Source organism: Coenobita brevimanus, chromosome 16 (genome assembly GCF_032717465.1).
Source record: "Coenobita brevimanus isolate Jiangsu-jjx chromosome 16, ASM3271746v2, whole genome shotgun sequence".
NCBI classification, from domain to species: domain Eukaryota; kingdom Metazoa; phylum Arthropoda; class Malacostraca; order Decapoda; family Coenobitidae; genus Coenobita; species Coenobita brevimanus.
Window position 1 is genome coordinate 32,853,458 of NC_136969.1, and position 14,409 is coordinate 32,867,866.

The 14,409-nt window shown below is 42.4% G+C and overlaps 1 protein-coding gene across 1 annotated transcript; it reads right to left on the reverse strand.

The window, feature by feature from the left end:
* Window positions 1–1,555: 1,555 nt before the first annotated feature.
* On the reverse strand, window positions 1,556–11,144 carry LOC145391046 (uncharacterized). Its single transcript, XM_080265779.1, has 7 exons — window positions 11,069–11,144; window positions 9,353–9,524; window positions 7,742–7,945; window positions 6,467–6,711; window positions 4,842–5,048; window positions 2,942–3,137; window positions 1,556–1,715 (listed from the first exon to the last, which is right to left on the reverse strand). The coding sequence occupies exons 1-7, from the start codon at window positions 11,142–11,144 to the stop codon at window positions 1,556–1,558; spliced, it is 1,260 nt and encodes a 419-aa protein (XP_080121905.1).
* Between the last annotated feature and the right edge of the window lie 3,265 nt (window positions 11,145–14,409).

Here is a 14,409-nt window from a genome sequence, read left to right on the forward strand (position 1 = left end):
TTTAATCAAGAAAGAACTATTTAATATCTGAAGATTGTGCATTGATACATAAAAAAAACAATCACTAGAAAAAGGTTTTACTGTTTTTTATGAAAACTTAGTAGTTACTTAATAAACTTACGAAATTTTTGGAGACATATGTATTTAAAACAAAATCCTATGACCACATAATTAATATATCGCATAATGGATTACTATTATTTTTAAATCGTATGATGTATGATTTCATTTGCGTAAAGCTGTGATTAGACACCTATCCAATATATGAAATAGCCACAGTGATATTTTCCCACATTCATATTTATAAAGACTTGACATTTAAATAATAATATTCAGTTCCAACCAAATATGTTTTATTGCACAGTTTTATGCAGAGGTCTTCCAGGTTTCAAATGAGATCTTTGACAATCATTGCGGACAAGGAAGATTGGAGATGAAGCTTTTTAAATAATAATATATAAAAAAAAACCAGTTCTCAGAAAACGACAATGTTTGTTCAAAGTTCCCCTCTGTTCTGTCAGCTGGTACAGGAATATATTCGTTTATAAATTATGTGAGTTAATGCAAAATTCTTTAAGCTTCTAAAGCCGTTGAAAAAATTTTGGTCTGAAATTTAAAGAAATATAAACGTTTCCAAACCAAACCATAGAAAAGCAATAAAAATGATCAAAGTTTGTTCAGAGTTCTCTAAGTTTTGCCCCCATATGCCGGAATATATTGGTTCAGTTGTGTGAGCTTAATGTTTAGCACACAGATAAAAAAATAATAATGCTTTGGTAGTAATTATCGGCTTTACCGCTGGTGTTCCTGAAATATTGCTCGTTGAAAAAGGGATATATTTATGGGCTTGACGAAATTGCCATATGTTATCCTTAAGAAAATGAAACACACACACACACACACACACACACACACACACACACACACACACACACACACACACACACACACACACACAAATATTCTTGTTTGTAATTGATTCCGGTGGTGACTTATGTGCGTGCTTAGACATTTTTGTGTTCATGTGACCCTCAAAATCAACCATCACATAAATTAAGGACAGTAACAAGAGCACTCACAGTGTACATGCCTCTGCCAAGGTAGGCTATTGAATGATACGAAATGAAAGAGCGATCTGTAAGGAACATTATGGTCTTGGTCTCATATCCCTGTCTTGCTTCACCCGTGACATAGCATAGTTTTGTTTCTTTCATGTTATTCGTGCCCTCGAGCTTTACCGTTCTGCACCCAGAACTTAATAACTTGCTCTTCAACAATCCTCAGTCATTATTATCCAAATATTGGTGAAATCCCAGCCGATAGCTGTCCATAGTGCTGCTGACAAACAAACCAGGGCAAAAACATAACCTTGGTGGAGGTAAATATTGCTCTAAAGGAAAACAGCCAATATAACAAGCTTTTTGCGTATGTAAGCTACGCATTCTTTCAAAACTGTTAAAGTTATGGTCTGTATTTTGGAGGGAAAACTATACTTGAGTGATAGATATCGGATGTCTTACGAGCAAGGATGTCTGCAGGCGTTGACTGGTGAAAGTTAGACGGGGTTTGGACAGTTGTAGAAGTGTGTGAAGCAGGAGTCGTTGAATGAGGCGAGAATGACATCGTAGGCAGCTGTCAAGGTGGAACAGACGCCACCCACTATACCCACAATCATAATCTCCACCAGGTATATTCGCTTCCACAGTGGTATAGTCCTGCGGGAGAGAGAGAGAGAGATGGGGCAGTGTGGGGGAAGGAGTGTGGGGGGCGATGGAGGGAATGTGAAAGACTGGAGGGAGAGGAGGTGATGAAGGGCGTATGGTCTGGGTGGGAAAGAGGAAGGAAGATGGGAGAAAAGGGTGGTGATGTGGGAGGGAGGAAGGAAAGAAACCGTGAGAGTGAGCACTGGTGATGTGGGAATAGAAAGAGAAAATGAGAAAGAGAGTACTGATAGTATCAGGGAGGACAAATGGCTAAGTAGTGCTGGTGTAGGAAGGCGCAATAGGGAGTGATGGCGGGGGGGTGGGAGAGAGAGAGAGAGAGAGAGAGAGAGAGAGAGAGAGAGAGAGAGAGAGACAGACAGACAGACAGAGAGCACAGCAAAACAAGAAACCACATCTAGTCAGATACCATCCAGTCACACTTAGAACTAGAAAGCACTCAGAGAGCGCATACCTTACCATTAAAAAGGATCCGTCGGGATATCATGTGGAATATATAGGATCCGGATCCCCCCCCAAATTTAATCAATTGTTCCTTGACCCATGGCCCACTCTGCCACAAAATTTTATTGAAATTCGTTGAGAACTGTTGGGGATATTATACATAGGATCCGGATCCGGATCCAGGTCCGCCCCCAAATTTAGTCAGTTCTCTCCTGTTCCACGACCCACTCTTCCATCAAAATTCACTGAAATTCATTGTGAACTTTTGGGGATATCGTCTGGATAAACAGACAGACAGACAGACAAACATTGGTGAATACATAACTTCCTCCCACTTCGTTGGCGAAGGTAATTAGATACAGTACTGTACTTCGGGAATAACACTTCCATCCAAGCTCTCTGTTAAGTTAGCCTTCTTTACCACAATACTCGTTCGATTTTTGCCTCCCAGATATTTCGGGGTGTGACTGAAAGTGTTATGAGAAATACTTTAAGATGGTCTGACCATGTGGAGAGGAGGAAGAATGAGAGAACAGCTAGAAGTGTGTACGTGAGCTAGGTGGAGGGGGAGAGGAGAGACGGAGATCAAGAATGAGATGGAGGGATAGAGAGATACGTAAGAAGGGGATGTGAAATGGAGGGAGGGTAACCAAATGGCAGAGGACAGGGCGACGTGGAGGTGATTGCTTGTCTCTACCCTTTAGAGGATTGAGGCATCTGGTAATAAACAGATAGACAGACATTCCGGCCTAACTAAGCATACGGTCTAAACTCACTTGACTGGCCACTTGGGGTCAGAACGATCGTCAATCAGCTTCATGTACATTAGAGGCGGGAGGATGAAGGTGCACATGGTGATGAGCGAACCCCCGATTAAATTCAGGATCTTGCCGAAGCTGGGAATCGCTGTGCCAATCAACATCTGCAGCATCACTAGCAAGGTTCGGGTGACTACGCGTTGCCAACAGAAATCTGGAAATAGAAAGAAATTTAGCAGTGGTGGAGGTATGATGCCGATGGTGATGATGGTTAGGATTATGATGGTCGATGTAGTGGTGGTGGTGATTGTGTGGTGCTGGTGTGGTGGTGATGATTGTGTGGTGCTGGTGTGGTGCTGGTGATTGTGACGATGCTGGTGTGGTGGTGACTGTGATGATGCTGGTGTGGTGGTGGTGATTGTGATGATCCTGGTGTGGTGGTGGTGATTGTGATGGTGCTGGTGTGGTGGTGGTGATTGTGATGGTGGTCGTGTGGTGGTGGTGACTGTGATGGTGTGGTGGTGGTGGTGATTGTGATGGTGTGGTGGTGGTGGTGATTGTGATGGTGTGGTGGTGGTGGTGATTGTGATGGTGTGGTGGTGGTGGTGATTGTGATGGTGTGGTGGTGGTGGTGATTGTGATGGTGTGGTGGTGGTGGTGGTGATTGTGATGGTGCTGGTGTGGTGGTGGTTGTGATGGTGTTGGTGTGGTGGTGGTAATTGTAACGGTGCTGGTGTGGTGGTGGTGTCTGTGATGGTGCTGGTGTGGTGGTGACGATAACAGTGCTGGTAGTGATTATGAAGTTTAAAATAGTGATGATTGATTTTGCTGTTACGGTGATAATTAATAAGAAGCACAATGACAATATTCAAAGTAGTAAATCCGAAGGGCGAGATGAAACTAAGGATGCTGGTGACGATCATGATAATGCCGATGAGGTTAATGATGATAATGGTCGTGACGGTAACGATAACGATGATGATGATGATGATAATGATGAAAAGAGCAATATTGATAACTTAACCTAACCCCAAACGATAAATAAGCACCGATATTAATTAACAGTTTCTCACTTTATGTAACTACAAACTTAATGAACTAAAGTAAGTAAAGAATATGCAGGGAATGATATAAGAGTACCTGACGTCTTAGCATTCCTTAAATACAACTGCAAACAAGATGTGAACTTTTGTCGAAGAAATTTACTACCTGCCCTGCAAAGCTACTGTTTAAGTTGGGGTCAGTGAAGCCCTATTTTCTAAGAATAAGTCCCCATTGCACCTCCAAGCGAAGGGAGGACTGACCATGTTCGTAGGTCAGGGAGCCTTGGAAGGCCTGTGCTTGCTTATATAAAAGTACAAATTTCATCCTCATCCTTCCCATCATCATCATCACGATCTCTTTTTCACACCAGACGTCCCAGGAGAGGGTGAATAGGATTAGACAGCAAGAAAAATCCTGGCAGAAGGAGGACTAATCAACGGTATGCTCAGTTAAATGGGCCACACCCTCATTCACTCACAGTCCAAGTCCCAGAAATTCTTATTCAACTTCACAGGCCAACGTACAACCACGTGAACTTCCATTTTTTTTTTCCCCATCCAGTGTGTAGCATCCCGAGCTTAGGCTATTCATTCCAGACACCCATGGCGAGGATGATCAATTGTACTAGACGGTGCATGGCATAAGGTGAAGAATAAACCCGAGCCACCCCTGAAATGAAAAACTCTATGGGCCTAATCCTTTTGGAGCGCTCTAAACCACCAGACCACTTGAGTCATTTGGTTACATGGTTACAAGCCAGCATACTTAAATGGCTTGCCGGGTTACAGACAAATAGAGTCACTAAAGGCAGCGCTACATCAATTGAGTGGATGGTGGGTGTCTCGAAATAAAAGTAATCCAGCACACAACATACGGCTGGGCACTCCGAGGTACTCTTCGACGGTCTGCACCACGGGGTTAATGCTGATCATGAAGGTGCACAGCAGGTTGACGATCTCCAGCCCCACCGCCACCATCACCGGCACCGTCATCTCCACCGTCAGCAGGATGTTACTCTGCACCGTGTCCCCGAACATGGCGTACCCCACCACACCCACGGGCAGGTACATCGACAGGATGCCTAGGGGAGGGGACAGGTGGATTAGTTTGAGAGGCTGAGATAGATTAAGGAGTTGAGGGAGGGGATACTGGGTACCTGTAGACAAGTAGCATACCTGTGATTGCAAGAACTGTGTGTGTGTGTGTGTGTGTGTGTGTGTGTGTGTGTGTGTGTGTGTGTGTGTGTGTGTGTGTTGTAGTTCAAGTTATGGTGCAGATTTTTCTTTTTTTGAGAAGAGAGGAATTACTCCAAAATGGGTTTTTGGATATTAATACACAGAAAATAAATCCTGAACAGCCATAACAAGGCCAGAATCAACCAAAATTTACTAGTCTAACCTACCTGAACTTACCCTACAAAACCTAACCTAATAAATCCTCTCCTTACCTAACAGTCCCTAAGCAAACCTATCCTATCTTATCCTCTCCTAGCCTATCCTATCCTAAACTATCCTAACCTAACTTATCCTATAATAACCTGTACCGTGGAGGTGGGAGAAAGCTAATTTTGGCGCGAATTTATAAATGTGGGAGTGTTGTGAGGGAGGAAGCTTTATGCTGGAGGAAAAGTGATGGGGATGGGGACTTCATGGGTGGAGAAATGTTCAATGAAAGTTTTTAAGTGACAATAGATAGCATGGTCTAATGTCGGATTAACTGGTGACTGCCATTTTTTATTTATTTAGATTATTTTCCATTCAGTACAAGCCCCAACACTGTGGGGGATGAAACAGAAAAGGTGCATGAGAGCAAAGGCACGCTTATACATTAAAGCATAAGTGAAACAAAAATTATTGAGTACCGTTACAAACACAAGAAGGAAACACGAGCTTGCATTAAAAAGTAAACAAATGCATCGGTGAAAATATACAGAGCAATGAAGCTGTCTTTTCTAGTTAGGGGAAAGTTCAGTGGTTAAGCTTAAACTTTTTCTTATTCTTTTCCGATACTATACTCTGTTCATTCTAAGTGTAATTTTACCATCTCTCCATCTTGTATGCTGAGTAATAACGAAAGATTAGCACTAGAATATGGTGCTAATCACGAAGAAGTGCTAAGCAAACGATGTAAAGCTATAGATTTGTCTTATTCCGCCACTGAGGTACAGGGTATGAATTGCAAAAGAGCGAAAACATCCATCTAGTTAAAATGAATGAAATATTGTTGAAGAAACTGACTAAATGAATAACAGATTCTTTTAGATCTACTGTGCTGTATCTAAATAAAACCTTTATAACTTGACTATAAATGAAAGAGAAAGGATGATGATGATGATGATGATGATGATGATGATGGGAAAAAGAAGGAGGAGGAGGAGGAGGAGGAGGAGGAGGAAGAGGAGGAGGAGAAGGAGGAGGAGGAGGAGGAGAAAAAGAAAACAGATAAAGAGGAAAGAGAAAAAGAAAGTTAAAAGAAGACAAGAAAAATCCTCTCACCCACCACAAAATCCTGCAATGACACTCTTCCAAAACTGTGTACGGTCTGCCATATCGTTCTGTATGGTGGGGAAGACAGAGGCACCCCCGAAAGCAAATAAAATGGCGCCAAAACCGAGAGAGAAGGAGTATACGGTGGGGTTGGGGTAGGGCGGGTTGTCTGGCAGCTGCTCTGGCTTGGAGAAGATTTCCACTATGATGACGATGACGGCTATGGCTGTTGACACTACCGCCAGTACAGACGCTTGCCTGAAAGAATAAGAATACGAATGAATAAAGACTGAGTGAATGTTTGTTCAGATAGATGTAAAATAAATTGAATATGACCGGTTGTCTGGGAGCTGCTCTGGTTTTGAGAAAGTTTAAGCAATGATGACGATGACAGCAGCGGTTTTTGAGATCACAGGTAGTAGTGATGCTTGTCTGAAAATAAACGATAAAGTGTTATTATATAAGTGTATCATCATCATTATCTTCATCACCATCATTTTCCCATGGCAGGATCTAGAAAGCAAGGAAAAACGACACTATAGAAGGCAAACTAATTGAGAGTGTAAAAAATTTGAAAAACAAACATAAATAAAATCTTTCAATTACAGAAATACTAAAAAGATTTTAAACCATCAGGGCTGAAAAACGAGTATAATGATTTGCTAAAGTCTTTGGGAGTGATGCACACGTCTCGAAAACATTAATCAGTGAACGCCAGACGGATTGGGCCTCTCACAAAAAAAGGTATAAATAAATGAATGAATAAATAAATGTGGGGATAAATAACTGTAGTGACACTAGCCTATAATAAATATAAAAATAATGCAAAGATATAATAAATGCATATCCCCTGTAAATAAATAATTTTGATTGATTTTGAGCCGTATCTAGTTGGTTTTGGAAATTTCACAACACATCTTTGACGAGTAATTTTGCGTATTAAGACAATATAAATAACATATAAGAGAAAGTTAAGGTGTAATATACAAGTTAAATTCTGAAGGTAGATACGTTACGAAGCCTCCTATGTCACATGGAGTGGAGGTTTGCTGTTAGGTAAGGAAATGGCAGGGGCATATGCGATTATCATGACTCAGTTTCTTTCCCTCTTTCTATCTCAGTCTCTGCCTTTTATCCCCGCCATTCCTCCCTTTCCCGACCTTCATCCCTTACCTCACCCCCCTCCAAGCTTCAGCATCCGCTTACTACCTTATTCTTGCCACTCCTTCTTCTCTATGTTCCTTATTCCACCTCTCTCTCTCTCTCTCTCTTTGCCACAACCACTCACCAGAAATCCTTAGGTGACCCCAGCCAGGTGAGGGGTATGATGCAGGCTCCCACGATGAGTATAAGGTGACACTTGGTGATGCCACACACGTACTCCTCATCCATGGCCACCCATATCATCTTGTACACCATGTCAGAGATTAGGATGATGAATACGACCGTGCTCCCGAACAGATTCAGCACCACAGACCATAATGCAACTTTTCTGAAATGATGTGTAATTCATGAGGAAACTAAAGATGGAGCACTTACTCTGTGTTCCTAAATAGAATGAGTATCATGGTCCATCATCCAGTTTTTCTGAAGTCATAAGTAACTCATCAGGCAACGAAAAATAGACAAAATGTTTCCTCTAACGGTACCTCTGAACAGTCTAAGCACTATTGCCTACACTGCAGCTTTTCAGTAATCACAAGCAGTTCATGCAAGAATGAGAGGCAGAACGCTTCCCTTAAACCCCAATTCACAACATTCTCCTGATGCCATGAGCTGGGTTGGGCAGGGATATTTGAAACCAGTGGACGACGGAAATATAATTTGCTCTGTGATGAGTGCTGATTAAATGAAACTTGGAAGAGAAGTTAAAGGAAATGGAAATTTGAAGTTTATTACCTTGTATTTACAGCCTCACTCCAGCGACAGAAGATAAATGCAGTAGAACTATTTAATCCTTCTTTGAGCTAAACCAGCTTAGGGAAGGGGATCCTTATCTAAAGCAGCCTGGTCTAACCCTCTGACTGCGTATAGTTTCTCACCCCTGAAGAAAATCGTTTGTTGCTGTTATTACCCTAGGCTTATATGGACATTGACAGCTGAAGAAAATCCAGTGTACTCAACTTGTTAATAGTTCTGACTGCCGGACAACGATATTATTCAGCCCTCAGTCTCACATGATTGTCTTATATTGTATGTTTTCTTTTGTATCTGCGTCTGTGCATAAACTGTACAACCCGTTCCGTGAAGTTCAGCACACATCCTTGCCTGTCGCCTCACGGGTGCTTATATCAGACGGGCGAAATTACTTAAGCCCGTGTTAACAAGATACAAATGCTCAGACTGATTCCATTCCTAGCCGGTGATCGATCTTTACATCTTATAATGACAGTACTCAATCGCCAGCTCCACCCAGATAAAAACAGGGAAATGTTGGCTCTCTATCCTTACTTTCAATTTCACTCTCTCCGGTTTCCATTTCCCCTTACCTCCATTCATTAACTTTCAGATGTTCACTGGCCACTTGTAGTCACATACACATAAGGCTGTCTGAGGTGTTGGGGGGGGGGGGATGCCTGCACGTGGTGGCACTAATATAACCAAGCCTCTGGCTTTATCATATAAATATCCCACAACTCCCTCCACATCCTCCTCAGGGAACTGCAGATGGAAAGTAACTTCAGTGTGCAATTCACCGATTTCACGTCCAGATGACAGTGGGGTCACAACAAGAGCAACAACAGCTGGGTTGATTGTCCTCACTTACCGAACACTACTCTGTATTCTCTACCTTACGGACGTTTCAACCTGTTCGGTAGTTTCAGATGCCATAGGAAACCAATCTCACCCTGTCTGTTCTGTGTGTGTGTGTGTGTGTGTGTGTGTATTTCTTTCTCACCTTCCGACGGGCCCCAGTGCCTTGTCAGCAATCTCCATATAGGGCTGCCTGGATCCATGCTTGTACTCCTCCGGCCACCTCTCTTCCAGCAACACATAGCTTTTGCCTAGGCGAGTACCGGCGAAGGCAACACTCACGCAGAATATTATCATCATGGGCACACTGAGCCAACCTGGGGGGATTGAGGAACTGAGTTGGTGATTGCACTGGTGATTGGAGGCTATGACTGTGGGACTGAGTTGAGGACTATAGGTGATTGGAAGGGGTGAATGAGGAACTGAAGTGGGGAGTGGATTGAGGATTGCGTTAGTGGCTGGAGATTTAGATGAAGGACTGGGTTAGTAACTAAAACATAAAATTAATGGCTACATACAGGTTGTGGAAGTGTGTGGGGGACTGGATACGTGACTGGGCGACTGTATTAGGGAGTGGATAGATGACTGATGGAGTGTGTAGCATACTGCATAAGTGACTGAGGTAGTAAATCAGGGAATTCATAGGTGACTGGTGGACTGGGCTGGGTGGGGGGAAGGACAGTGGTTGCCTATTACTGGATGGGTGAGTGAGGACTGGCCTAGTGTGTGGAGTTGAATGGGTGATGGGAGGAAACGATGTGTAATTATGAGGGTGGATGAGTGATTATCAGTTACTCTGTAACGATGAATAAGTAACTGGGTGGATGAATGAAATCTAGATGAGTGAAGCAGAACAGGTAATACGTGATGAATGATTTGGGATTGGATTAATGACCAGGAATGAATGAGTATGATTTTACAGCGACAAATCAGTAAATGGGTGGATGAAAGAAGACTGGGTATGTGACGTACACGATACAGGAAGAAAAGGTGAATCATTTATAAACAGTTGAATGCCTAGGACTGACTCAGGATTTTGTGGTGGTTCTTCAGTAACCGGGTGAATAAGCAGGATTCGGTGAATGTATGAAGCTGAATGATAACAGAAGAAAAGGGAGAGTGAATGAGGATGATTTTAAGGTGGTGAATCAGCAACTCTGTTTATGTCATCTGCTTCTCCTTGGCTGTCTGTCTGTCACTCTGTTTTCCGATTTCTTTTCTCTTGCGTCTGTCTTTCTCCATTCAAGAGCCTGTCTTTTTTTTTCTTTTATTTCTCCTTGTCTGTGAGTCTTTATCGTTTTTGCTTATGGTTTAACGTGTCTGCGTTTCTCTCTCTTCTAGTGTGTCTGTTTCATATTGCCAGTCTATCTCATCTATCTGTATGTATTGCATACCTTCCAGTCCATCTGTGTGTCTTTTTAACTTTTATATTTCTGTGTCTATGAGTATTTTCCTCTTTTGTCTCTCTATACCTCAGTGTACTTGTCTGTCGTCTTAATTTTTTTTTTTTGGTATGTATTTTTGTCTTTTATATGCCTATGTCTGTGCCTTACCCACATCCGCCACAGACTTGGGTTACACTAGGAAACCCATCCTTTACCAGTTCTATGAGGAAGAGGTGGTCATTCACACTCCCAAGTCCTTCTTCATCTCTCCTCATCCTTTTTATGTTTTTCTTTGCCTATATTTCTGAGGGTTTCCTGATTTTCTGCGTGCCTGTCTACTTCCCTGTCTCTTTCTGTTTGTCTTTCTCTGTTTCTCTATCTTTTTATAGTCTTCTCTTTTTCGTGGATACTTTTCTACCTTCCAGTCTCTATGTCTTTTTTTTGGTTTTCCTCTATATTTATTCTGTCATCCTTACCCACATCCGCTAAGGCCCTGGGAAGTGCTAGGAATCCCGCGCCTGCCATCTGTGCTATCAGGAAGAAGGCCGTCATTCCAACGCCCAGCCCCGTCTTCCTCCCTCCTCCTCCTGGGGTTTCTCCGACCCCTCCATCCTTCCCTCCATGGTCGCTGGGGAGGAAAAAAAAAAAAAAAAAGGGAGAAAGAAAGATGAGAGGCTTGCATAGGTTTGGGCTATTTTTTCCATCCGTCTTTAGTTAGACACTTATTTCATGAGTTAATCTAGTGTGGACGTGACAAAAAATGCCTTCCAGTCACATCAAACTTAGCTACGCGTACTCCTAGAGAAAAGAGACTGAGGATTAATGCCTGTCGACTGCTGGAGGATCATTCAGGCAGAGAGTCAGGTTTCACTAAGTAAAAATCTTTCCCTATAGTAAGACGCACAACATTCGGTTTTACTACCAGTTCTCCAGTTACATTGCTGGACGAGCAGGGACAATAGGGAAACAAACTTTGTCCAAGAATCTGATCGGCCCAGGACTCCAGCTAGGAGTTTCCCGTTTGGAGGATGAATTTGCCAACCAACACACCACCCGCCCCGCAGATCCAGGTGTAGTCATATTGAAGGAATGATTCGAATCGGTAACCAAGGAGACTCATTTTGATCTCAAACAAAGACTTATCGAAATTCGCTCAACCTCGACTTAGTATTCAAGCTGTAACAGTGGCTCAGTTCTCTCAGATAAAAACAAATCGCCGTACCAACAACAGATTATCGCTTGGTGTGAAATTCTAACTGCGACTCTCGTACAGCAATAGGAACAAGACTAAAGGCTGAACAGAGACCATGGCTCATAACCATAAACAGAATCAACAGGCAGCAGATACAAGTGAAAGGAAAAGGGAGTTTCTCAGATATCGCAACTCAACATCCGGCTGTATCTCAACAATGTAATGAAGGTATTTTTAACACTTATATTATTGTCATGATTTTAATTTTGAAGCTAAATCTCATTAAACGCCAAATATTTTGCTCCTTCACTAATACAGAATACCAAATACATATATACTTCATTATACACCTTGGGTACACAGTGCGTTTTGATTGGGTGATTGATTGATTGTAGGTATGTGTGTGTGTGTGTGTGTGTGTGTGTGTGTGTGTGTGTGTGTGTGATCACCTGCTAAAGTCCCAGAGCACCTAATTTCGTGGATGGTGATGCAGTCTCTTGGCATTCCTGTAGATACATATACCACAATTTCAACGTTAACTAATGGAAGATGTGGCACAAATCATTAATTACACTGACATCGTATATTCTGTTAAATGCTACTGTAGTGGAATGGGCCGTAGGTGGCGAATAATAACTTCTTCACAGTAAAACTAATTCTTGAGATCAATAATTTTCATAAAAGTATTGAAATTCATGGCACTGCACAGTACACACTCCGTAGTACCCCAATTATGCTACGAAAGATGCGCCTCTGTCCCTCTGTGCGTGGGAACTTGATAAATCATCCTGCTGGCAGAGCTTAGAAGAGTGGACGGATGAGTGAGAGGGTGGGTGCCTCAGCAGAAACTACACTAGGGGGTTGGGTTCCTGTGTATATAATGCATTTGGTGGGAACAATGGTGGGTTCTTTTGTACACATTGCATTGGAGGGTGGGTGGGTAGATGGGCAGGTGGGTCTCTTTGAACATACTGTACTGGGTGGATTGGTGGGTGAGTGGGCTCCACGGCACATGCTTCTCTGGGTGGGTGTGTTGGCGGGTGGGCGGGTTCCTACATAGCCTACATACTGTCCTGGATGCATGGGTGGGTGGGGAAGTGGGTTGGTTCCTCCATGTACACTGCAGTAAGTGGGTGGACCCCTTTGTACACAGTGCATTGGGTGGGTGGGTGTTTCTCCTTACACATTGTGCTGGATGCATTGGCGGGTCGATAGGTGGGTTGGTGGGTGGGCTTCTGGGTGGGTTTCTCCATACGTACTGAACCAAGTGCATGGATGAATGGATGGGTGCGTGGATGGTTGGGTGGGTAGGTGGGGGATGGGTGAAAGGGTTGGTAGATGATAGCATGGGTTCCTTAGTAAATATTGCACTAGGCAGGTGGTTCGAAAGGTTCCTGGAGTACAAACCATATTAACCTTTTACCGTCAAATGTTCATCCAAGCTTGATTTATCACATATGTTTTAACTGAATGGTGGTGTAAGGGTTTTAGATTAGTTTTTCTGTGTATATTAGTTTTTGTTGAATAGATTGTTGTAAGATTTAAGAAAAAGAAAAAAAGGTTGATTTAAAGACTTGGGCTCTCGGTCCGGTGATTGATAGCAAAAAAACAAAAAACAAAAACAAAAGTGGGTTGGTGGTGTCTTGCCAGGAGGACATTGAGGCCTTATGGGGTCAGTCCTTTAAGGGAGTTAACCACCAGGGAGTGTAGATCCCTCATGGGGTTGTCTTTAGGTAGGGGGGGTAACTCCCAAATGGGGGATGGAAAGAACTCAGTGCACCAGGGAGGTTAGATTAAGATTTAATATTATGAAGCACATATTGTCGTATCACTTAAAACGCAGATTCATAGTCGGAGGTGGGGTTATGTTGTTAGTTATTATACACGTGTTGTAAAGACATTTCTTTTGTGTGGGCTCTCCAAGCAGTGCCACTGTTTTCGGAAATTAGACAACGTCGAAACTACATAATATTTTTCGTCTGTTTTGATACTTTCCCTGGTTTATAAGCAAGCGTTATTTGTAAGAAATGTTGCTTTAGTAAAAAGTTCAGTCCATACGAAGATAGAAAGAATATGCATGAGTAACAAGTTGTGTAACAGCAATGAGTCAGTGCGTAGTGTAGGGTAAGTGTCCAGTAATCATTAAGCATGATAACGAATTGTGGCCACTTCACCTGCTGGGTACAGTGATAAAATTACCTAAGTATGTTCAGTTTGTTTTTACATGAAGGAACATGAAGGAACTTAACCACACTCACGACTTGAACACTGAGTCGCTGTTGCATGAAATTCGATTAACCATACTTATTATGTAACAATGAATCTCCTTGGTTACTATAGTCGGTTTGTTTTCATTTGACATAACTAAGACACTCCCACATCTTGAATACCAAATTTGTGTCTGCATTTAATTCAGTAGATCTTAGATATGATGTAGGAATGAATCTTCTTTATTACCAGCTAGACTGATCCTCCAACCTGACTACCCTTGGCTATTAACTGAGCTGATATAGTTTACGGATCTTCGTCTGAATGAAAAAAAAAAGTTAAAAAAGAACAAGAAAAGCGGTAATGTGTTCATGTTATCACTGGTTACTGTTCGTACCATCATACACTCAGTGATGG